The sequence below is a fragment of the Lepus europaeus genome, chromosome 4, assembly GCF_033115175.1.
Source record: "Lepus europaeus isolate LE1 chromosome 4, mLepTim1.pri, whole genome shotgun sequence".
Classification (NCBI taxonomy): domain Eukaryota; kingdom Metazoa; phylum Chordata; class Mammalia; order Lagomorpha; family Leporidae; genus Lepus; species Lepus europaeus.
Window position 1 is genome coordinate 55,254,322 of NC_084830.1, and position 27,347 is coordinate 55,281,668.

Sequence of the window (27,347 nt, forward strand, 5' to 3'; positions counted from 1 at the left end):
TAGACATCTTTGCCTCCTAGTTTTGAGGGGATATTGAGGGGGAAGTGTTTTCAACTTCTCCCTGTTCAGTATGACGTTGGCTGTTGATTTGTCATATATAGCCTTTCTAATTTTAAGGTAAGTTCCTTCTATACCTAATTTGTTGAAAATTTTTGTTATGAAGGGATGTTACTTATTGAATGCTTTCTTTGCATCTATTGAGATGATCATGGTTTTGTTCTTTGTTCTTTTGGAGTGATTTATGAGGATTTTAATGATTTGCAAATGTTGAACCACCTTGCATCCCAAAGACAACTATCATTTGATTGTGGTATTTATGATCTCTTTTATTTATGTCAGACTCTGTTTGCTAATATTTAGGTGAGAACTTTTCATTTTATTTTTGTGTCTTATCTCTGCTTAGTTTTGGTATCAGAGTAATGCTGGCCTTAAAAAAAGAATTTGGAAGAGTTCCATCTTTTTCTGTATCATGGGCTAATTTGAAGAGTATTCGAGTTAGTTTTTCTTTAAATTTTGTAAAAATTCACCACATTCTGGATTTCATTTAAAGGGAGTAATTTTTAAAATTAATTAACTTATTCATTTGAAACACAGTGATTGGGGGGTAAGACATAAAAAGAGAAAGAGAGAAAGAAAGAATATCTTCCATCTATTGATTCACTCCCCAAATGACCACAACAGTTGGTGCTAGGGTCCGGGCCAGGCTAGAGTCAGGATCCCCAAATTCCAATCAAGCCTTCCTTGTGGATCATATCTAGTGCTTTCCCAGGTAGATTAAAATACCTTTATACACTACTGGGTAGAGTGATAGTATATAAAGCAATAGGAGATTATGAGTACTCTGGTGTACAGGAAAGTACATATACTCTATAGAGATGCATTCACAATCACGATCATTTAAAATTATGTGCCAGGCAAAACACATCTCTAAATTAGATTTGTTCCAAATACTGCCATATGTGAGCCCTCAGGATGATCATTTCTTACCAAACTCTAGACACCCTCAATTACAGTACAAACACATTATTGTGTAATTCGAGAGGCACAGCATTTCTTAATATACTTGTTCAGGATTTGACAGCTTACCCCATTCTATCAACTTACTATAGTCAAGAATATGAACATAAAATATAGTCCATTTCATTTCAGTAGCTCTAATGCCTGTTTCCTTAAGACGTCTGTACTATATGTACTGGCCTAGCCCGTTTTCATTTATTCCGGAGTTATTTTTGAGTTCCTACTATGTAATATATACTGGGTTATACAGATAGATTGGTAAAATGAAGCAAAAAGGGTCCTACTCCCATGATATTTTCTGTTGGGAGAGATAAATAGACAATAAACAAATAAATGAAAACAGTAATATTGGCATTGAGAAAAGCTACAAAGAAATTTAACAAAGTGATATCTTTGAGACTCCTGGGTGCTAAGGAGTGACTGGGATGTTAGTGTGGGATTCAGAAAAAGCCTCACTTGTGAAGGTGACATTTGAGTGGGGAAGAGAATCAGGAGAAGTTATAGCCACATAAAGCTAGAACAAATGATTGCAGGTAGACGAAACAGTCATGTAAAAGGGTGGCATGGAGTTGAATTGCCAAAAACAAAATCAAAAACTGGTAACTGGAACATTAAGACGAGGTAGGAAGGGTAATAGGCAAGCAGACACCAGATTACATAAGCCTCTGTAGGCCTTGGTAAACAGTCTGAATTTTATTTTAAGTACAATGGAAAGGCAAGTTTTCAATAGGAGTGACATGATCTTGGCCATATTCACAAAGATCATTCTGTTGTCTGTGTGAGGGATGGGCTTCAAGGATAAAATCAAACTGGGTAATTAGAAGGCCTATCTGGGAAGGCAGGACAGTGGCAGTGGTGATGGAGTAAAGTGGGTAGGTGCAGTATACATTTTGAATGTAACCATACCGGTTATTCTTATGGCTTAGATTTACAGAAGAGGAAGCAAATAAATCAATGTTAATTTCTGAGTTTTCTATTGAAATAATTGAGTAGTGCTATGTCTGGAGAAAATTGGGGATTGAAGAATAAAAGATTGAACTGTTTATATCAGACTGAGATGCTTGTTTATGCTCCAAATGGAAAAGGCAAATAGGTAGTTTAATAATTTAGTTTGTGTCTTAATGCAAAGGTCACCCGCAGACACAGATTTGAGAGTAATTGATAACTAAATGGTATGGCACGCAAAGGGCACGTGAAATCTTCCAAGTATAATGATAATTAAAGTAGATGAAGTGATGGATCTTGAAATAGATCTGCAAATTCAGATTAAAATATCTACTCTTTGCCGTTGTACGGACAGCATGGAACTCAGTCCCTTGGTTTCCTACTTGTCATTTTCTTGATACACTGTAATTTGCTATTTGGATGCATTTTGATCTTTGTAGCATTTCACTCAAAATGTTGTGTTTCTAAATCTCTCAGCATTTTCTCACATACATATCTGAGATGTCATTGCCATATTTCATTCTAAGTTTAAGCATTGAGAATTTTAGGATACTTTCAAATAAGAAAAATAAAATTTAGGTCCATTTTAGCTTTATAATTATTACTTGTTATAGGAAAATATATTATTTTTCTCCAACTTGTGTGTTTATGCCATAATTATTTAATATATAAGATTTTTAAATTATTCAACTACACATTAAAATAGATATTTGATAAAGAATGTCTCTCAAGTAGAGATTTGAAGGCTTATTTACATATGAATAAAGTAGGGTTTTATGTTTTATGGTAACTTAACAGAAGCTAAAAAAATGAGACTAAGTTAAATGAGGAAACAGCTTGATTCTGTGAAGTGACCCCTGCATACATATTATGTGTAGTTTGGGGTTCAAACTCCAGCAACATCCTATTGAAATATTTCACTCTAGAATTTTCCAAGCTACATTTTTCTCAACACAAAAAGAATTTTTAAAATTCTGTATACTCTTACATTAATAACTCATCATTCATGGATGTGATTCATAATAAGGTCTATAATGAGGCTAACTCTTGTTTCTTGCAACAATTTATTTTGAATCATTGGTTCAGAATAAGTAAATACAAACCTGTGTTCATGAATGCTGCTCAGTACCTTTTATAAGGTAATGTGAATATATAGTCAGATAATTCTGATCATGTTCAACTTTACTTACTAGTTACATATCAAAGCTGGCACGCAATAGACAATCTGAGGCTTAAGCATATTTCACTTAAAGAAAAATATGTTTCCTCTGATTTGCTGATATATAGAGTACAAAAAAAAAAAAAAACCTTTAATGTATATGGAGCTAAACTGACATCTTGCGATTTGATTGCTGTCCATAATCCTTGAACATGAACCTGTGGAACAGTGGTCTATCTGCATTTTACATGTAGAGCTCTTTGTTAAAGATGCATTTTATAAATGTGATTATAAAGCAAATTCAAAGTATGTTACCACAAAAAATTAAAAGAAAAAATGGAAACAAAGGAAGGAGAGGGAGGGAAGGAGAAGCGATTATCATTGTATTCTTGGAATAGTATCTATAAAATTGATGAAATCTGTTCTTTACATACTAATAAATATTAATATATAAAAATATAATTTCTTTAAAAATATCTGAGCATTCAAGGTAAGGTTCAGTCTTCAAAAATGGTGAAATGATCCTAAATTATAACTTTGTATTATCGGCTAGGAGAGGAAAAAATACATTTGACAAATTCATGCCATAATTGTGTTTCTACAAGAAAATCTAATAAAAATTATATCCCATGAATATTTTCTTGTAATGTGATGTCTGTAAATCTTATGTGCCTGCCATATAGTACAGTTGCTAAAATGTGTTGATGGTTGAATGGATATATGGGTGAATAAAAAATAGAGAAAGTAAAATTATATTCAAACAACAAACACCAGTTATTTGAATGAGAGCACAAGTGAACAAGACTGACAGTCATTGTAGGAACACTGTGGCTGCTGAAAACTGTACTAAACTATGAATGAAACATAGTACGTTGAATTTCAACACCACCACATTTAAACAAACAAAAGAGAATAAATGATTTTTCTTTGACTAACAAGATACCCAATGGTCTGTCATTGATTGAATTGAATTACCTTGAGCAGTAAATTTTTAGTTAGGATATCATCATCATAGAAAACATTGTAATATGTAATATAAAAAATGTTGAGGTTTTTTTGGTGAAATAATGTACTTGTCCATAAACTTACTTTATAAAGCTGTAAAATACCACATACAGTTTTATTAAATGTACAATAGTGTAACTACTACAAAAAGTTCATGTAACTTCTAAAATTGTAGTAATGTGAATTAAATCACATCCAGAATGTGATCCCATTTCCCTAGGATTTCAACAACTACTAGGCTCGCATTTAAAAAGCTCACCCTAAGTCATAGTCTGTATCATCTAAAAATGTCATTTATTGTAATACATATTATTACATAACCTATCTTTGAGGAGAAAACCCTGCCAAGTAAATGGTGAAACTGTATTGATTGTAGGATGTGTTCCAATGTTTACAGATGTAAAATGTGAAAAACAAAATATTTCTTAATGTCTATGAAATAACATGTTTGACTATTTCCCTGTGAGAGGCTACCTTTAGTTAAGTATTAGAAGCAGTTAGCTAACATCTATGACTGCTGTAAATCCTCTTGTAATACTGACTTGAGAGGAGATAGTGACATTGTGAGATTATCAACCCCATTAACTTTCTATATACATCACAGATTATTCTTTGGGAAAGGCATGTTCAGAAATAATTTAAAAGCAGATGCTTCCTTGAACAAAATGTAAAAGAATCCTATTTCAGAATTAGTAGAATGACACACCAATGATTGCTTCCATAGGCTCCAGTCACCATGATGGCAGCTCAGAATTTCTCCTTGAAGTTTTTCCTTATCTGTCCATCTGTTTTCATCTTCCATGTGATAAGAACCTGGGACAAATACTACTGACTTCTTGTTTCTCTTTTTGAATAAACCTGACTGTGGGTTTTTCATTGGAATGAGGAAGCCTTTTTCTCCTTTTTATGTGAACATTTGGAGATGTGGAAAATGCTAATGTTGCAGATGTTGCTTGAGTGAAGTTTCTAGGAATTTATAGCAAAACCTTCTGCACAAGATCCCACAGTTCTATAGAAAAAAGATCCCCCAGAGATATGACACAGGACAATATCCAGACCAGATAATACTTCTTCTAATTTCAGGCAAAGTGGCTAATCTAAAAATAATACAATAATTGTATAATCTCCCAAACCTTTATTGGTAAAACATTAGCTTTAGTAGATGGTCATAGATGCTTAATAGGCAGAAAAAAAAGCATTGTTAGATAAATTTGGCAAGTATATTTGATGGTTCAAATAAATTTGGAAGCTTTATTATAGAGAAAACAGTAAACACTTTGTGGAAATCAGAGAAGTTTGGTTGAATGTCTACCTATCATCCATTATCCTTGAAGAATTTTCCTCTCAAATGAGGACAGTGATGACTAGCTCCTGGTTTTGTAATGATTAAATACAATCATGCATATATCACTATGCCTGCCCTAAAATGGGCAGAATCATGATGAACTCCAAAAAGTTTCACCTCATTTTGTCAGTTTTTTTTGGTCATCTAAGATAGAAACCTCTTTTATTCTTGGAACATGTACACAAAAATGAGTGCTTTGAAATGTGAATGCTCAGTGTTTTCCCTGGAACTTGGGATTCTGTGAAACTGGCCCATAGGCTTTCCAGTCACGGAGTAGGAACCTGAAAATTCTCACTCATGGTGAGCTTCCCTTTGTTTACTGCGTACACCATGGGTTCTCCAATCAAGTACTGCCTGAAAATCTATATGTAGACCCAAATGCTTCATCTGGCAGCCCACTGTGATGTCAGAATTTAATGTTACTAACATTAAACTCATGATTCCTCAAACCAACTCAGCTTAATTTCACCTGGTTCCTTATCTTAGTGAATGGCAACATTTGTCCTCAGATGAGTGAGCTCAAAATTCTTGCATCATACTCAATTTCCCTCTCTCAAATCCTGCATCCAATCTGTCTAGTAAATCCTTTGGGCTCTTCCTTCAAAGTACAACCCAAATCCCTTAAATTATAGTACAGTACACAGCTTACTCCCCAGTCTAAGAATTATGACAGTGTAACTGATACCCTAACTTCAGTTTTGTCCTTTTCAAGCTATTTTATTCACAACAACCAGTGTATGTTTTTCAGCAACAATCCATATATTGAAGCACCTCTCCTCAAAATAGGTATTGGTTTCTCGTCTCTCCAAGAGGAAAATCAAAGACTTTGCTGAAGTGCAAAGGCCCATTTTATCTTAGGCCTTGGTTCTTGCTGTGCTCTTGTTTCTCCATAAATAATTCAAATCCCATAACTCTAGCCTCCTTATAGATGCTTAGGTATTCAAAGAGTGCCTAACACAGAGACTTTTGTTTCTGAATTCCTCTGCCTGGAGTATTCAAAGTCCCCATGTGTTGTTCCTCACTTCTCTCTGAAGAATGTCAATTTATCAAAGAAGACTTTTAATATGGCTTCCCCGCATTCCTAGATACACTTGTCTGCTTTATTAGCCTCATAACTGTTACCATTTCCTATCATAATATGTATTTACAAATAAATTGGCTTATTGCTTATAGTCTAACATATCCTGAAATGTAAGATTGAAAGAGCTGGGGCATGTCTTTCTTAATTCAAGTTTGTATCTCTTAAATGATCAATCTTCAATGTTCAAGATTATAGGTACATGTTGATGAGACTAGTACTAATTGTAAACATAGTTGTCTAGCATAAAATAATTAGCATCCTATTGATTTTGGCAAGGTGAAAAAATGCTCATTTTTAGCAAATGCAGAATATGTACAGTAGTATCCCCATTTTTAACAAATGCAAGGAGAACAAACAGAATGCATGCTTTAAGCCCACTGTCTTTCTGGTAATTGAAATCGTAGCTTCCCAACTAGTGTTTGGTCAATCAGTACCAAATGTACAGGTAACAGTGAAGCATGCAGCATGGATTTAGTGGATTTTGCCTGTCAGTGTGTATACATAATTTCCCTGTGCACATGTTGTTGTTTTATTCATTTTAGGTATTGGAGATATAGTGAAGAAATGAAAACCATGGACCCTGGCTATCCCAAGCCCATCACAGTCTGGAAAGGGATCCCTGAATCCCCACAGGGAGCCTTTGTGCACAAAGAAAATGGTATGCATCATGTGCATTATACATTTTAGAATTTTCCAGCAATTTTTATAATTTATTCTGGTTTTTAATATGTTAAGTAATCAGAAAGTGCCCTACTAAAGCTATGTGATATATCTAATAATTTTTCTTCCTAGATTTACACTTAACATGCTCTAGAGATTTTTTAATATCAACTATTTTTGGTTTATAAAAATCATTATAAAATATAGGTAGCAGTTCAATATTGTAGTATCAATAACTTTGAAGTAACCTCACCTGTATTTCCAATAAAATTCCTATAAAGATATTAGCAAAAATATGTGAGACAGGAACTATCCCAAGGATGATGGTATAAGTGTAGGAGAAGATGTAAGTTTACCTGATAATGCCTGTTGAGGATTATAATTTTTCATACGGTCAAGAAACAAGAAGATTCCCACTTGATACAGTAGAATGGATGTATGATGACTTAACAGCAAGAAACAAATGGAAGAGCTTCCTCCTTTCCTTGTTCTCCATCTCAGGATTGGATATTCAGCCAGATCCTCTTGACATGGATAATCCATATCTCTCTATCAGTTGGTATATGTAAAGTATGACCACATCTCTTTCTGGGATCAGTTAATTGGAGTAAATAATGATCATAATTTATTGCCATTTTAACTTTTCCAAAAGGACCTGGAAGCCCTGATTGTAGCAATTGCTAAGAATTATAACTTTTTTGGAGAATTAACAAATCAAGCTAAGGTGTGGCTGTTATGTTATATGTCATAGAAAAGGAGATATCAAGATGAAAATATATATATCTCAGATAAAATTATAGTCAATACGGAAGTGGGAGAAGTCATAACGCAGTATCCTTGGAGGCAGCACAACAATCAGATAAAAATATGACATAAACTTTGAAAACTGAGCAGATAAAAAGCACAAAGAAATGAAGAAATGTGAAATATGGTCACATTTAAATTTAATAGATTTCTTGCAGACAGACTAAAATTACAACCTGGATAAAACCAACTCTAGCTCACACCAACACAGGTATTATTACTACTTAGACTACTTTTTGGTATGTGCTGTCACAGACCATAGAAAAATATCCACATAGAAACTTAAGCTAAAATCTTATTAGTGATTAGCAAGTTTGTTAAGTTTCTCATTTCTTATCTTTGTTTATTTTCAAAAGTTCACATAACTTTTATGGTAAATATAAATTATAAAATAAAACAAATTATTTTCAAAAATTTGAAAATGACACAGAATCTCAATCCATTTTCAAATTAACTGTTATATTTCCTCTATTCCTATTTACAAAGCCTTTAAAGTCTGACACTTCAGATTCAATTTATCTGGAAATAAATCACAATTATATAAAAATAATATTCCTCCTTCCTTTATGATTTTTCAATTTGTTTTTGAACAATTTAATAATGTTCAATATAAATCAGTGCAATAGTATTGAAATGTGTAGTCTGAGCTGTGCAGCTCCCTTAAATTGTTTGTGAATTACTCTGAAGAATCATAGTTAACATAAAAGAGTAATTTAAAAATTAAATTATATTCTTGTATAAAACTTAACTAACAAAATGCTACCAAATTATACATCTATAAAAATTCATGCACACTCAGTTTGGTGTGTCTTACGAAATAGGACTGAACACCATGATCCCATTTCCATAGCATTTTCCTACCATGTTCTCACCTCAAGTTTAATTTCATAAACAGAAAATCTGTTTCCTTACATTCAAAACCCTCTCGTTTCTTTCTACATAATAAAGAAAACTTTATAAAATACAAAGACATGAGACTTTTGGAAAAATCAATGCTTGCAAGTAACTAAAAACTTCAGATGAAATTTCACACATTTGATGTCGTGCAGACCTTTCCCACTCCAGCCCTTTCTCTGATAGCCTTCAACCTAGAGCTCACTCTCTTTTCTCAAGAAATCCTTTCAAAATGCTTTCTTTTTTTTTGTTTGTTTGTTTTTCTATCCTTTGTACTCAGATTCTTACCACATCATGCTTAACATGCTTGTCCATTTTCTCCTCTAGCATAGGCTCTTTGAATTTAGTAACATACTAAACATTCAATATATGTAAGTTATGGAATAAATTTTATTTTTTCTACTTTTCTAAACATCCCCTTATTAAAGTAGAGGACTTACCTTATTTGTCATAATCATTTGCTCTGTGTGATAGCAATGTTAACTAATCTAGAAGGTCTCCAACTGCATGGTCCGCTGACTGCACATTCTCCATTTCTTACCCTGTACTCAGATTTCTCAATCTTGTGACCTCTGACCTTAAACTCAGATTTTATACAGCTTCTTTCCTCTTGTTCATATGTAAATTATTTTGACTGAAAGTACTTCTCTATAAATCCATGATGTTTAATGCTTACAAAATCAGAGATGACAGAGCTCTGAAACATTTTCTCCAGTTTGCTCTTCCAGCATGGTAGGAATTTGCCATGGTAGGAATCCTCTCTGCATAGTATTTTTTTTTTTTTAAGTAAAAGTCATTCAAAGATTTTTGAAGGAAGTTGTTTCCTATTGAAGTAAAATATTATTCTATGTTGTTGTTAACTGTCTACTGAGGTCAATTCTGCCATCTTTACTAATGAAATGTTGCTATCTGGTACCATTTAATGAGTACCTGCTGTGTTTCAAGTCTGTTACATAAAATCATTACCTACTTTAATTGCCCTACACAAATACCTCTTTACCAACATTCAGTAAGTTTAAATAATTTACTCATGATCATAAAATTAGTAACAGATGCCTCTAAGGTTAGAAACTAGCACATTCTATCTTCAATGAATGTGCTTCAATATATTCTCTCCAAAGAAGAAAACTTAATATATTTTTATGCTACATAAACGTGGTTGACTATCATGTATGGCTAAGTTTATTGACCATACCAGACAACCCAGGCTCTCTAAGTATGCAGCTTCCTGAGCCATCCGCCTCTTGATTCGTACCTTTAATCATCTTAATTTAACATTTTTTTTCCTCCTTAATGTTTTTATTTTTTATTTTCCCTCTTCATCTTCAGTCCACCAAAATAACTTCAATAATCCCAAGATTTAACTAATGTAGAATATATTGGAATTACTTGTTTGTTAATACTCAATTCTCAACAGTGTTTCAAACACTAAAATTTTGGTAAAGAATTACCCCCTCCTTCAAACTGTGTCCACATTAATTGCAGTCAAGCAATACCACTCAAGTATTCGGTCTCCTCTCCTTACAAATATGCTTTCCAGTAAATGCAAGACTTTATTGTTAACACTATTGCATTTCATTTTACTGATTACAACTCCACATTTAGCCATTTAAAATAGTTTAGACTCTTAGTTCTACTGATTTGTGATATTAATTCTCTACCTCTACACTCATTCTCTGGTGGAATGTACAAATTTGATTTAAAAAATGCCACAAGATTCAGTTTAATCAATCACATTTATTAAGTACTGATAATTTCCTCTAAAATGAGTGAGAACAAAGAATGGAACATAGAAGCACTGTCATCAAGGAACACTAAATAGGCTGTAGTAAAATGCCTCTAGTGGACTATGCACCATGACATTTTTACGGTGAAGCAATAGAAAAGGAAGCAGCAAAGTCCAGTCAACTATAAAAACAAAGAAATACTAAAAAATACATTGCAGCATCATTGATTTTTTTTCTCAATATTTTCTCCAAAAAATGAATACCCAAGGAAGAATGTTTCAGACATTGTTCCTCTTAATAAATATATCAGGTACAAGAATCTAACTTTAAGATGCATTTAGAAAGGAAAAAAATACAAAAACCCAACATTTCTTCAACCAATTGATATTTATAATTGATAACAAAAAATAAACTTGATTTTTGCAGGATCAATGTTTGATATGTTTCTATTACAAAGATTTCAGCTACTTCTTTTACCTCTACTTTACTTTTTACTTCTTACTTTTAACTTCAGGCTACTTCTTTCTTTTGGCTACTTCCGGATAGTTACATTATCAAACTCCTAGAGATCAGACTTCTTTTTTTTGTAACAAATGTTTTCCACTTTTACATATGTAATATGTTACTATGAAATCTGGCCTGCAGAACTGATTAGTATGAATTAATAATTACTTTTAATTAATTAATAACGTGCTATTAATTACAAATTAATACTATAGAATCCTCTTGAGTTTAGTTTAAAGTCCAACACTTTTATAGTAATTAGCTTTGGCTAAAAATGAAAGACGAGGACTCTTAGAGCTGTTGGTCTCCAATTTCTAAACATAAGTACATGCACCTATTATAAGAGGTCTGTTTAATTTTAAGTCAGTGCCATTATTCACCTGTGAGGGTCTAATGTACAGACCCTCAACCTTTCTTCATCTAAGCTCATTGAGTAATTACATTGGATATCATTAGAGTGATCAAATACCAGCTCCCTGTAGAACAATTTGAATCTACATAGACCTGTTTTCACTTCACAAGTTGCTCTGATCACAAAGCTGTTCTTTGAAACTAAAAGAAACAGCATATTTTTATGGCATGGAACAGAATGCTATCCAAGTGAAGTGACATTAAGTGGTAGTCTGTCCAGTCTGGAATGCTTTTGAGAGATGTCAGAATTCATTGTATCAGGAGGATCTCCATCTCAACCTTTGATGTTGAACCAAGGAGTATTTGATAAAAAGCAGATATCTAAAGGGTCCATTCTTGGCAACATTATTACATGTTCAGGCTGAAGATCTAGACTGCAATTTCAATCCTACTTCCACCAGGATTTTGTCATATATATAAAATATATATATTTAAGTAGATGTATATATTTAAATCTCTGAGCCTCAGTATCTTTGCCTGGAAAGAATGGACAATTAATTCTATCTAACAGAGTGGTTGTGAGACTAAAAGATATGCTATGTCTAAGCTTTTAACCCTACTCTTTCATAATAAGTGCTCCCTAAAATCAGAAAGAGAAAATCCTTATTAATCGTAATAAACTCTAAAATATTCACTTTATTCAAAATAGCTAACTTTAATATGTTTAAGTAACTATAGAACTAAAAATTAATTCTTAATTCTGAATTGTTTTGAAGTTTATCTCAAAGCAAGAATTAAGTCCAAGTAGACTATTCACAAAAAAACTTGACATGAAGGAGCTATGAATACATAAAAAAAAAAAAAAATCCTGAGAATTTTGTATAACAAAAGCAACAAAATTTAGATGGTAGTCCCAAGAAAAAAATGAGGGTAAATGGTGTTTTAATTCATAAGACAATTTCCACATCTTACATCATAGGTTAATATTATCACATGAATGTGTAGTTCTGTAACAGGAGTCCTACAAGTGAACAGAAGGATAAATCTGTCTTTCCAAGTGTGGTCTAGGATTAGAGAGGCATGACCCTTCAGCTTTTTAACCTCATTCTTCTCTCATTACAGCTCTACATAGACATTAGAGAGCACACATTTCAACTGACAGATGAGCTAAAGATATTATTTCCTTCCCATGGAATTGAAGGGCCTTAAAATATATTGTTTGAGAAATAACCTATTTGAGTAAAATCCCTGTACATGTACTTTCAGAAATAAGTGGTATCTATGTGTATGTGTGTGTCTGTGCATCTGTGTGTTTTGTCCTCCAGGATTTACATATTTCTACAAAGGAAAGGAATATTGGAAATTCAACAACCAGATACTCAAGGTAGAACCTGGATATCCGAGATCCATCCTCAAGGACTTTATGGGCTGTGATGGACCAACAGACAGAGATAAAGAAGGACACAGCCCTCCAGATGATGTAGACATTGTCATCAAACTGGACAACACAGCCAGCACTGTGAAAGCCATAGCTATTGTCATTCCCTGCATCTTGGCCTTATGCCTCCTTGTATTGGTTTACACTGTGTTCCAGTTCAAGAGGAAAGGAACACCCCGCCACATACTGTACTGTAAACGCTCTATGCAAGAGTGGGTGTGATGTAGGGTTTTTCTTTCTTTCTTTCTTTCTTTTCCAGGAGTTTGTGGTAACTTGAGATTCAAGACAAGAGCTGTTATGCTGTTTCCTAGCTAGGAACAGGCTTGTGGCAGCCTGATTCAGGGCTGACCTTTCAAACCCAGAGGGTTGCTGGTCCTGCGCATGAGTGGAAATACACTCATGGGGAAGCTTCCATGATGCACAGTATCTGCCGTTCTCCAGTCCTTTGTCTTTCTTTGTCATTCAGTTCTAGGCCTTTTCTCTGCACGCTCAATGCCCAGTAAAATTTCAGGATTAACTAAAGAAGAAGAAAAAAAAAAGAAGAAAAGATTCTTCTCAAAGGTTTTTAATATTATGTTCCTTCTGAAGTCTGAGCCCATTTCTGGGGGAAAACAAAACACAACAGAAAACCCACGATTTATTTTCTTGTTTTGCTTTAAAGCAAAGGAAAAGAAATTCTAAACAAAAATAAATAAATAAATAAATAAAAACCCCACATTTGAACTTTCAGGAAAGTGTGAAGACCCAAAACAGCTTTGTCTCCAAAGAAGATAGCTCTGACCGCTATGGAGAGCCTCCTGCGCTTCATTTTGTCAGGTGGGAGATCCGGAACACACATACAGGACTTTAGACTGTTGGGACAGCCATTTTCCAACAAACAAGGGGCCAACATATCTGCAATATAGTAACAGCCTTAATAATACATCCATTTTTCATTTTATACAGCTGTTCTCAGCTATGTCCTCAATGTTTCATCACATTTATATTCATAGCTGTGTTCAAAAAGGACCTTTTAATTGTTTTGAAGTGTTTCTAAACCCTTTCTTGCCACTCTACCCCTTTATCATGTGATGATCTCCCCAGGTTGTATTAAGTCATTGCCCCAGGCCTGACATGGGGTCTGTGAGGAATTCATTTCAAAGCAGAGCAAGAAGCAGTATGCCTCTGAAGTGGATTAAAGTGACAGTTATTTTACAAGGATTTGTGACACTAATAATACATTGGTATAACCCTTTGAGAACTATCAGACCAGCTTTCAGAGTCTTGGGATTGTCAGTCTTGCTATCTGGTAAATTAATCAACTGGGCAATGGTTAAAAGCAGTCACGGGTTCAAGGATTTCAAGTTTTGAAAACATATCCTATAGTCCTATGTAATTTTTAAATGATTTATAGTGCTACATAAATGCATTTATAATAAACAGAAATGATGTTACTTGCCAAAAAATTGCTGGCAAATAAAAAAGGTATTTTGTTAAATATCTTCTAGGAGTGAAATTTTATTTGAACAACTGTTTATAATGGCCTTTTTTTTTCCTCGACATACTGAATTTCTGTTATAAAATCCATTGCATGAAGATTCAATTTGCCTTGGTATATGCAGTTCGCATTGCCATTGTAAAATTGATGACTCTGAGGTTGCATGAGTATCCTTCAATGCATTACCTGTTGCATGTCAACCATAGTTCTCAAAGGGTTAGTGTGGCTTCTGGCATTTAGCCAAACATTTGATCACGGACAGATCCAAGAGACCACCAAAGCATTTCATTGTTGAGTGTAATTTGTCCTCAAAGCAGTATTGTCATTTTCATGTGACCTGCAGAGCAGGTCTGTATCAATATTTTTTTCCTAGAGAAAAGTCAGCAACTGACAGACCTCTTTATTGATTTTTAGGAGCTGCTTCTTGCAGTGAAAGGCTTTACAGCCACTGGGCTGTGAACTTTTTAGAGATGGTCAGAAGGAATGCACCCCATGAGTCAGACCTTGGCTTTGTGTGAAAGCCAGCTTGGAGGGGATTAGCTTTTGAAACAATGAACAGCTTGCCTTGAACTTGATTATTGATCTGTTGACTGTCATTAACAACAACTTAAACATTGTCTTCTGTGAAAATTTCCTTGAAGAGTCTTGTTCCATGTCTTTGCCCTTTGACCTTTAACTTGCAAACTGGCACAAACTGAAGGAAATCTGCTGTTGCTTCTCCATTGGATTGTTAATTGTTCTCTAAAACCTAGTTAGCATGAGCTATTTCCCTAGAATGGAGAGAGAAAAAGTATTGATAGTGGATCTGCAGATGGACACTTTGCTCTTCACATGCACACTCTTAATATGCCCTATAGGTAGAAGTGACTTTTAATTTTTCTTTAATATAAGTTCAAGCCTAAATTCATCATTTTAGTACAAATTATAAAACTATAGGGAAAAAAAAAAAAAAACCTCAAATACTTGAATGGCCAGTGTGGCTTTTATATAAAGCAGGAATTTTATACTAGTGAAAATTTCTTACTCATTTGCTAATAATACACATTTCCAGATGATTTTTAATGAGTGTAGGTATACATTCTTATTTGGAAATGGATAGTTTGGCTGCCTTGAATTTATATTTATACTTAACATAGCATGAATATTAGAATGCCTTTTGGTTATACTACATGTTTCTGATTTGGTTGGGGAAAATATTTTATAATCATGGGTGGCATGCTGCAAAGACTTGCAGATTGTTATTTCTTACAACCTGAACTTATATGCTATAAAGACTAAGAAAAAAAGAATAGTAAGAAAAAAAAAAAAAAAGGATGGCTCTACAGCAAGACAACATGCAATGCAGACTCTATTTGGACAAGATCATATGGGGGTTATGTGTGAGGGCCGAGAAGGCAGGAGAGAGGACCAGAGTCAGCCCGGTAGCTTTACTTCAGAGCTTTCATCCTAGATGATACTGGGATATAAGAGTTAACACTGCTGCTGAGCATGCAGGACTGTACAGAAACTCCTTTACACAATGTTTGCTTGTGGGAGCTTTACTCCTTGTAGGACTTTGATGTCAAGAGAAAAAAAAAATGACTGGATACTATATTTTGCTAAAGATAGAAATGAGGAACTGTGCCATTTTGGAACATGTGCAAATCACTGAGGAACTCCATCAACCTGCATTGAAAATTGTTTTTTTTTTTTATTTTCTCTAAAATAAGAAAGAGACAGAAGAAGCAATCTCTTGCCTCTTTACGCATTCAACCCAATATCCTGATTCATCCTAAGACTATCAGTGTTTAAGGGCTAGAAAATAATCATAGCATTAAGAAGGAAGAAGTCTATCATTATGCTTGAATGATGGCAAATGTCATGGATAAGGTTTGGGTCATATTTACTTGAATATGAGATGAGATTTATGTGATGAGAAAAGGTGTATATGGCTGCTCTCTGGACTAGAAGTCTACAAGAGATAAGGAAACAATAAGTACAATATAATCACAAACACTGGGATTCCATTTGTTTATTGTACACCAGGCACTTTGCAAGTATGGTGGCTTACTGCTCTTCCACTTGAGGTTTGGAAGAAAAGTCTGAATCCTAATGTGATAATGAGAAAGTTACTAATCTGGCACATGAAAATAGTGATTCAAAAACAGCGTAAAATAAATTTCCATGAGTCAACCATGTAATGTATCAGTAGAGACAGTATCTGTAAAGACATGCAACCTATCAAATCTTTTTCATTATCTCATCACTGATAACATGGAAAGCTCAAACCTAGGGATTCTCAATGAAATTGAAACTCATTCATGCTCACGAAAAGGTATTCTATTTTTTCTTAATTTCTCATTACTTTATCTAGTATCAACACAAATTTAAACAAGGTAATGTTCTTTCCATGAAATGATTTTAGAGTTTATAATTTTAGTAAATATGTTTCTATATATTATTAACTAGAATGAGTGAAGTATTAAAATAGCCAGTCAGCTTGAACTGTCTATAAAGCTGAAATTTCACATTATACAAAGGTATGAATTTAACTATCGATCCATTTCAGAACAAAGTGTCTACTGACATGGCAATCAGAGCCAGTGAATACAAATGCTCCTTAGAGTTTCAAGGGTTACAATGCAAAATTAGAGAACATTAGGTGATACTAGCAGAGACAACTTCTGTTACAATCAGGGGGCAAGGCTTTTCTGAATCACATGTAATATATCGCAAAATAATGATTAGCAAAAAAAAAATCAGTACAAAGAAATAAAGGATACAGACTGGTTCAATGAAATAAGAATATGTTACTTTTACTAGTTATATTGCCTGTAATCTTTGTCTACTATCTATAATTTGGCTTTTTCATATACTATATACTTCTTTTCATTCCCTTTCTTTGGGTGATTTGAAACACAATGTAGTGGGTACAAACATTTCCAAAACTTCACTGGTACTTCTAATACATGGATGATGAAATATATACTGGATCCTAGGGATAGTTGTATTAATACTTACAAATTCTACATATTATACTTGTATCTCTAGTATGGTACAAACACACACCCACTCTTTCTGGATCTCGCACTAGAATAACCAGTGTGTCCATACTGACTAAACTCAATGTACTATCTGAAGAGGAATGGATGTTGTAATCAAACAGGCTGTGTTAAACCAGAGTCATAAAATAATCTTTTTTAAGCTTCCACAATTATTTCCAGAAACTAATAAAGGCGGCAATTTACTGATAGCACTGAGTCTGTGGAATTGTAGTATATCCTGAAACAACCTGTGGGTGGTAGTGAGATCTTTTTTCAGCAATCACAGCAAAGTTTATTTAATTTTTGATGCTTTTAAGAGAATATTCCAAAATATCACAGATGTCAAACAGAACTTTCCATCTGAACCGAAAATGTAAAAGTCTGATGACCTATTTCAAATAGCTGTAAGTACAATCTCAGCCGACATATGATATCACAGTAGATATCGAGTCAATCATAGAGGAAACTCTAACCATCCCATTGGATTTCATGAATCTTCATGATACTGATTCATTGTGACCACGGGAAACAAGTGCCAGAGTATATGTCTGAGTTACAGGTTCTGTGTTGCCTAAGAGGGAACCATCAGAAAAGCTTTGCCTGCTATGCTTTAAAAAGGAGAACTTTTTATAATAAAGAAAGCAGCAAGCAGCGATAGTACCATACAATAAATATGAAAACTAAACATTGAATTTAAGAAATATAATGGAAATGGAGGAGGAAAGTGAGTCTTCTTTGTAAAATATAGACATACTCTAGCACTCCCTAATAATACAGCTGGAAATTTTACATTAGCAATTACAAAAATAGTAGAGAAAAATGCAGTTTTAAGCTCTTTGCACTAGTGAAGAGTATGTGATATATCAATGTATATATTTAACCAGTGGTCATTAGACATTACTAAAGCATATCTGATGCTCATGCATTGCCTTATAGTCTAAAGTTGTCAGAAGTAGGTGTTCAGTAACTGCAATTTGAAACATATAATGTTAGAATCCCCTGAGAAAAGCCATTTCCCTAGGATAGAAGTTTACCTCAATAATCGTGTAACACTAAACACAACATAGTAGCAAAAAAGTTGCCTTAGTGTTCTAGTCTCATCAAATTGTAACTCTTGTCCTTGATGTACATTCAAATGGTTCTCCATTTTTTTTTCCCCATTGGTGTAATTTGAAATGATTCTGAACTGTCTGGTCAGATTAATAATATCCAATTACAAATATTTCTTTCAATATTTTATACGTATGTCTACTTTGAAATTCAAATCAATAGTATAGAAAGCCTAAGAATGAACACAGATTGGACAGTTTCACAGAAATTGAGGAAAAACACATGAGATATTTAAAATTCATATTAATTCTCTGGTATTGTACAGAAGTAACAACCTTTGATTTTTAAACAGAATTGTGAGTTTCCAATTGGAGGTGACATCATCATTTTTTAGAACAATGCTAATTCTTTATACTCAGTAAGGATATAAGATTGTGGGGAGCATAGTGCTGTAATAAAGATTTCACAAACATTCATAACAAATGCTTTTTAATGAAAATGAGGGCATACCAAATAATTCATGGCCATTGCATAAGTATGAAATATTATGTAAGGAAGATGTTTTTATATGGAGATTTCTGAGGAGTCTACACCTTTTCAATGTAAAGAGAAATATGTCTTAGAAACTATCCTACACTAACATCAGACTGGGTATGATGTTCAAATTTGCACTAAATGTGTCCTTAAATTTAAGAGCACATTGAACAGTGCAGGGAAATGCGTCATAAACTGATTCACATAGCCTTGCCAAGTGCTCTGCTATAGAGCTGGATTTATATGCCCTTAAGAAGGGAGAAAAGTCAATTAAATATAAATATGAACATATGATAATTGTATAATGGTAGGCCACTTAGTTTCAGAGCAAGATGTCTTCAACCCTTATTTCAAATAGAGAAATCTGAAGGAGAGAATGGTAAAGAATAAAATGATAAACTTTTGACTTACAAAAGTGTTTCTTGAGTATTTTCTCCATTTGTTTTTATCTGTAAGAAACTATCAGTCACAATACAGCTATCTCTGTCATACTTGGTCTGTAGCTAGATTCGTTCCTAGGCAGAATCATTTTGACACAGGCCTTTTTATATATGCCTCATATATGATGAAGCTTTGGTGAGATATGACTGCATGGTAGGATGCATTGTCCTAGGATAGGGTATGGTGCTGCTTGTACTGTCCACCTTTTCTATGAATGTATGTTGCTACGTTGGCCTGTCTTGCCATATGAATGAAAAAAGCCTGGTTTGAGCTGTCTATTTGAAAAGCACCAGGATGCATGTTTCATTTACTGTTACATGATGCCAGTTTGAACCTGTTCCCTCTCTATATAGTGACATCCCAATTGTTAATATAAAATATGCTTTGCTTGAATGAATTATTTTGGTAGTAATATGAGGATTTATCCTTAAATCAAAGTCATTATTTTTACTATCACCGAAATAACATCACAGAGGCCACATCATGGATGTCATCTCTCAGCTTTTTGTGTGCATCATTGCCTGAGTAAAATTGGGTTTTTAGTTATTTTTGTCATTTACTTCTGTGTATCTGACATGGAATCCATTATTCCTTTAGATATCCATAAATACAAAATTTCATAGTCTTAGTTCCTTTGCTTTCAAGCAAATATGATTTCCAAACAAGGGTGAGTGTGTTCCTAGTTTTACTGCTCCTCCAATTCTGAGATCATTATTTGCTTTCTGTTTGTCATCCAAAAATACAGATGATTGGGAGGGATCTGTTATACTGTACTGTCTTATGCAGTCTCTGCCTATATTTGCTTTCCTTTCAATTTCCACCTTGTCCTTTTTACAGATTTTATTTCTCCCTTCCCTTTATGAAAACCAGAGTTGAGCAGCATTGTCTATCAGAGGTGGTGTCCAGGAAATATGTCTTTGTTCCTCAGTATTTTCCTTTATTTGTTTCATGCAAAGTCTTAGTCCTTGAAAATTTCACACATATCCACCTATCTTTCACTGGCTTCTAATTTTTATAGAGCTATCCCCCTGAGAAAAGTGAAATGCTGAGTATGATGGCTGTTGTCTGTTGATAAGACAGCTAAGGAAATTTGTTTTTTGGAGACTGTATCTTAAGTAAGTATATGGGAAAGTAAATACCATAATACAGTGTTCTGTTTAAGGTACATCATGGGTATGTAAATGCCTCAAACCTTGATTCTTTGCTCTATCTCCCTTCATGTGTAAATTGCATGAATATTAAAAAGAGGGATAGAATAAAAGAATTGGGGGTATTATAGTGGCAGCTTTTTGCTGCATGGTTTTGATTGCATTGCATCAGCATTTCTATCATGGACCTCTATTTTCAGGGGTTTTAGAGACTTGGCCATAAAAATTTGCTTCAGGCTTAAAAGTCTTGAAAGAATTTTTTTTTAAGTATCTAATTTTAAATATCTTGTTTTTATATTATAGGAGGGGGATAAATGGAATTTACTAGTTCAATTTTGCGCTAATATAACTTTTAATAAACTTAATTTTTTAACAAAAGCATAAAACCTAATTAGTTCATAGTCTGTTGGTGGTTTTTTAAAAGAATCAATTATTAACATTGAGAAATTTGCCTGCTTCATCAGTGTATTAACCTATCTTCAAGATGTTTTAAACCTTGTGTACCTGTATTGACATTATCTTGATTCCAGTAGAGGATCGATATGATAATGAATGCAGATTTATAACATCATATAAGCTATCTAGTAATATAGATTTGGAAATATATAGTATATATGAGATATATATATATATATATATTTACTAGATAGATTAAGGGGAATAAACTCCCATAAACTTAGTTTGTCAAATAAATACCATATATTTAAAAAATTGCACAGACATTTATCTTTCAGAGTCATAATGAGATGGAAACAATTGCAAAGGAAAGTTGTCTTTTGGGTTAACAATACACATTTTATAGCTCCTTGTGAAAATCAGTTTTCCTTTCTATATTGTGGTTATGGGAAATGGAAAAAAATTAAAAGTAATGCAGACTTTATTTAAATGACATTAAACTGTGAAGCAGAGAGAAATGTCAGGAAATTAAGTATTTAGGCTATTATCTTGTGGCTGTCTGACAATACTTTTTTAAAAATCCCCTATGATATTTTTAGTTGTGCAAAAAGTATTAAAATCTAAGTTCATGTTTCTGGATTGCTCACATACACTCAACACCATTTCATTATCTTTGGATAATATGTAGTCTTTTGTGTGCAAGGAAAGAAATAAATAACACATTTATTTGTTGAATGAGTTTTCAGGTTTCCAAGTGGTTACTGGTGTTTTGCCCACACAGGATTCTATACACCATCGTAAATCTGGCATATATATTTTTTTCACATAGCTTCTATTGACAAACACAAAGCTTGTTTGTGTGCAACTATAAGGCTAAATAAATGGTGCTAAAGTGTATTATGACTGTCAGATATAATCAGGCAAAATTTTGTGGTGCTTAAATTAATTTTTTCATTGATTTTATTGATCAGTGCATTGAACAGTGTTTATTATTCACAAGTTGTCTTTTATCAGTAAATCAAGGCCTCATAGCACATTGTTAAATAAAATGGTTGACTAGTCTATGTAACAGCTCACCTAGCTACTATCTCTTTTAACTCCTTATACTGTTGCGTCACTAAAGGCCAAGGGGTCATGCTATTAATCCCATTGCTTTAGACCATTAACATGACTGAACTTTTCCATCAAGTACTTATGTTTACAATGCTATAACCCTTTGACTGCTGCGGCAACCTTTAACCACCCAAGTGTCAAAAGCTAGAATCATCAACATGGTTCTTGCCATGGCAATCAAAGAGTTAAGGGCTGTGCAGTGATTTGTTTTGTATTTATTAATTTATATTTATTTTGTTTCCATTCAAGGAGGGGATTTTGGGTGGGGCAGTTTTTGTCTGCTGTAAGTGTCTTAACCTAGGGAAGGGTTAAATGGCTTTTTATACTATTGCATCTTCTGTATTTACCATCAATTCATTGTGTTGTAATTAACAAAAAAGACTGTCAATAAATAAGAGAACAGAAAAATGGTTCTTAGACATTGTGGTTTTACTCAATGAATGATTTATATGCATTTATGGTCAATATGTAAGATATGATTTGTAGCAGTAGTCTTTGCTGATTATGTCTCCCTAATCAATAAGAAACTGATGAAAACTCTCAAGTAATATAAGGGAAAAAAGCCTGTATATTTGCCTAAATTGGCAAGTGTATTAAACTGACTGCACCAATTGGAGAATTGTTTGATGACTAACTAGATATATATAACTATGTTCAAGAACAGGAGCTGAAAACAGCACTTTATCAAATGTATATCTAGGAAGTGCCTATGAACGTAGTATAGGTTAAGAGTTCTATGAAGACTTGACAAGAAGAAAAGATAACTTTTTGGCTAGGTGAGTATAATTTATTGTTTAAAGTCATATTTGATATTCATACCTTCTATATAATATATAATTAATTATTCATGATTTAGTACTATATCAAATATTCATTTATATCAAATCTCTAGGAGATTCTATTTGAAGTAGTTCTCCCTCTTTTGTTTTAGTAGGATACTAATAAAGAGTGAGTATGAACAGAGAACTGACTATGGGAATGAAAGCAAGCATTAATGGTAAACATCTTTATATATAACATTTTCATAAATTATCTTGAGCACAGAATCAGCTGTGAAATTTCTTTCTGAAAACATTAAACAGTTGTCTGTAAACAAGTGTTGAACTAAGAGTTTCCCAAAAATCAGATGTAACATATTTCACTAGTGCCAAAGGGCATCTGAATTTTGGGAAGAATTAGGAAATCATATTGGGAATAAGTAAAAAAGTTCTCTCATGAAAAAATCTATATATAGCTGTGCACCAATAAATTATGAATTTTAATCTATATACAACTTTTAATCTATATACCAAGGAAGGACTTTGAAGCAGGTTAACTAAGTGATCGGGGAGATTACATTGCCTCTGTGAAAAGTAGACTAGAGTGTTTGTTCTAAGCTTTTGAGTTCTGAATCCAGGGTAAATCTCTAGATATTTGGAAATCTATCATGAGTTTCCAGGAAGATTTGCAGATGAGAGTTTTCGGACTTTTAGAACATATCAAAGAACCTACAAAGTTTATCCAAGCAAAAATATAGTTTATTTTTATTTGTAGAAGACATGTAAGCAGCAGATATAATTTGTGAAGCTTTTAAGATTGTTAACCATTAGTGTCCGGGTGAATCCAAGAAGACCTCTCCCTTGTTCTTATTATTGAGAGAGAGAAAGAGGGAGGGAGGGAGAGCACACGCCAGAAACATTAGTCTGACACAGAGGAGTATTTTTATGTACATGGAACTTTATAGAGTTTTGTAATAGCAAAATAGACTTTATGCAATATTTATTACACGGTCTTTACTATAACAAAGGACCTAATTAGAACACTCATGGGGAAAAATGTCCAGTTACAGAAAAGCTAGTAGCACAACTAGTACACTGTAGAAACACAGTGTTGGCTGAGGTGAATAATAATGTTAGCATATTTTGGAGTATATATTTTAAAAGTGATGTAAAACCCAATTTCAAACTCCCTACCAGCCTGTAAAGTTAGTTACCCCCGTGCCCCACGAGCTCTCCTCTTTTCTCCTCTTACCCGCCTCCTCTTCCTTCTTCAGCTCCCCTTCCCTTTCATTTCTTCACTTCCTCGCCATTAATTGCTTCATTCATTGAAAGGATAGTTTCTTTTTTTTTTTTTTTTTTGACAGGCAGAGTGGACAGTGAGAGAGAGAGACAGAGAGAAAGGTCTTCCTTTTGCCGTTGGTTCACCCTCCAATGGCCACCGCGGTAGCGCGCTGTGGCCGGCGCACCGTGCTGATCCGATGGCAGGAGCCAGGTGCTTCTCCTGGTCTCCCATGGGGTGCAGGGCCCAAGGACTTGGGCCATCCTCCACTGCACTCCCTGGCCACAGCAGAGAGCTGGCCTGGAAGAGGGGCAACCGGGACAGGATCGGTGCCCGGACCGGGACTAGAACCCGGTGTGCCAGCGCCGCAAGGCGGAGGATTAGCCTAGTGAGCCGCGGCGCCGGCAGAAAGGATAGTTTCTAACCCACTCCTTTCACGTCTATACTCATTCTTTCTTTATTGTAATTTTGTTGCTCCTCACAACTTCACTGATCTTCAAAGCTTTTTATTAGTTGATTTTCACTCCTCAACTTACTTGGCTTCTTCACAGTATTTAATCTTGCTAAAAAATCTACTATTATCACTTTTTCTAGGCATCCCCATGATCATAGAAGAATTTGCTTATCATTCTTTGTCCATCTCCAGAGCCTGGTAGCAAATCTGGCTCAGAGTCAGCCCCCACTAAATGTTGAATTCCAGAAATTAGGGTCTGATGTGTTTCGTTCCATTATACCTAACTTTATACTAATTCCTGTGTGTGTACATAGGTCGCCCTATATCTTCATAACTTATTTATTCACTTTCTCTTACACCCTCATTCACAATCATGGCTTTAGCTCTGTGGATCCAGATTCACAATGTCTACCACTTGCTCAATAAATTAGATTTTTCTTTAGCTTACCAAATTAAATCTAATAAACTAATACTTCACAATTCTTTTCCTTGCCTCAAAATAAACATGTTTCCTTTTGAATTCTGTTAATATCATTACACTTTCTTGGAGAGCTGCCCATTAAAACTTTTATCGGTCTCCACATTGTCCTTCTCCCTTTCCTGCACATGACCACTTAGACGTTACTCTTTTCCATGAATTCTACCACCAGCCTCTGATTTCTCCCTGACATTCTCGCCTATTTAGGTCACATTACTTCTTTCCTTCTCATTCTTCTTGCTAACTCAATCTCTCTTTTCCTGCCTATCTGCATATCCCAAGAGACTTCATCTTCTCAACCTATAGTTTGAATCATGTCACTCCTCTGTATATTAAAAACAAAAAGTTTTTATTCAAATTCTCCAAAATATATTTTCTGCTTGTCTTTTGAGATTTTTTTTTTTTTTACCAGTATATATCGTTCCACTTGAAACCATCCAAATATCCACTATCCTTTAGTATGGTTTCACTTGGGTGGGTCTCTCTACTTTCAACCCCACCTTCTACATATTTATCTTCTTTGACCTCACTGAATAGATAAAACTCTCCCTCATTTGAAACCTCATGCCACCTCAAAGATCTTGTGTTTTGCTTACGACTATCCCAATATAATTCATATCACCCCCTTTCCTTACAAAAGAGTCCCTATGTTATTAATAAATTATATGGCAATATTCTTATGCAACTTGGTAGCTAAAGTTGATTTTATGTGAATTTCTTTTTATTGTTCCTTGCTAAAAGCCTATGCTTCTGGATATTATGTTTTCTATTTTTTTTCCTACTACTATAGTATCTAATGCAGTGACTCGCATAAAGAAGCAGCTTCAGAAATATTTACTGCACTAAATCAAATTTTACTATTATCGACGTTACAGAAATCTTATTTTGCTGTTATACATTCTCTAACCCATTTTCTAGGAGCTTTTTGAATAAAAACATTCTCAAACGTTTGTTTCCAAGACCACATATTTTATGCATTTCACCTCTATTCTTTTTAAGACCTTAATTTTCCCTATTGAAATATTTCTTGTAAAATCATAAAATACTAGTTTCTTTTTTTACATTCATATTTTATTTCTAACAGTTCTTAAACCCAGAAGGAATTCTTCAGCAAGAGTAGGCAAGAGAAGTGGGAAGACATGAGTCTTGAAAGCAGCAGTGAATAGGATTTATGATGTTCAAACAATCAAATCCTATTTTTTCAAACCTGTGCACAGACATCAAAGAAATATTTACTAGTTAACTGGTGTGAGGTGGTGGGGCAGAATCTCTCACAAAGAGACATTCTGAAAAGACTTTAAAAGTCTTTGGAGTCATTTTGCCTGTTCAGAGGGAAATATAGCCTCGTCTGAATTCTTGCAGTGCTATTGTTGGGTCTACAGCGCCGAATATCAAACACAGTGTTTAATCTAGAAGTGACTAAGACTTTGATGACAGGCGTTAAAAAGGGAAAGAACCATGTCAAGAATAAAAGAGAGGTTAGGATTAAACAGATCCAGGGCAGGAAAAGATAGCTTTCAAAAATATTTGTTGCTTTGAACAGTTATTGGGGCCATTATACTTAAAATAACTTTCACCTGAGCACTCACTCCTCGTAGATTTTACCTGGTGTATGACATGCCCCTAAAATGTAGAGACGCTTTGAGGCCAAATGATGGCTTGGATATAGGTATTTAATTTTCTTCCCTCCAAAGCCCTACTATAAATATAGAAAATAGATTTTCTTTCACTTCTTTTCATTTTTTTGAAAGACATAGGAAAATGGAATAGCAGAGCATACACAATAGAAACATTTGGGAACTGAAAGCAAGTGGACATCTGAGAACTGGCTTAGCAGACCAAAGGAAACCCAATCATGAACTGTCAGCAGCAAGCAGGACCTGCCACATCATGTTCCAGAGGTCAAGAGTGGGAGTAACAAGTGCTGTGTAACTGGGGTGAATGGAGCTGACTAAATTAAGATGTAGACTATTCATAAGGAACAGATACATATTCCAGATCTTGACCAAGCCTCTCTGCCTTTGGGCAGCTTCTCTGTCTCTTCACACAAGGTTTGTTGCATGGAGAGAGTCAAAGAAACTCTTTGAAGTAAGGGATGCCCATGTTCCATACCAAAACCCCGAGGGAGTAAGTGAATTCCCTATTCTACAGTTTGGATACTGAGTATTTTTTTAAATATTTTTATTTTAACATTATTCATACATTTTTATTTAAATACACTTTATTTCTTCCATGTTATTATAAGATTAACACAAAGAGAACAGGT

The 27,347-nt window shown here is 34.1% G+C and overlaps 1 protein-coding gene across 1 annotated transcript in view; it reads left to right on the forward strand.

Moving 5' to 3' along the window:
* MMP16 (matrix metallopeptidase 16) overlaps nucleotides 1–21,005 on the forward strand; it is a 299,337-nt gene extending 278,332 nt beyond the window's left edge. The window contains exons 9-10 of the mRNA XM_062188289.1: nucleotides 7,095–7,210; nucleotides 12,818–21,005. Of these exons, the coding sequence (XP_062044273.1) occupies nucleotides 7,095–7,210; nucleotides 12,818–13,152 (451 nt within the window). The 3' untranslated portion in view covers nucleotides 13,153–21,005. The remainder of the gene's footprint in view (nucleotides 1–7,094; nucleotides 7,211–12,817) is intronic.
* The last annotated feature ends 6,342 nt before the right edge of the window (nucleotides 21,006–27,347 follow it).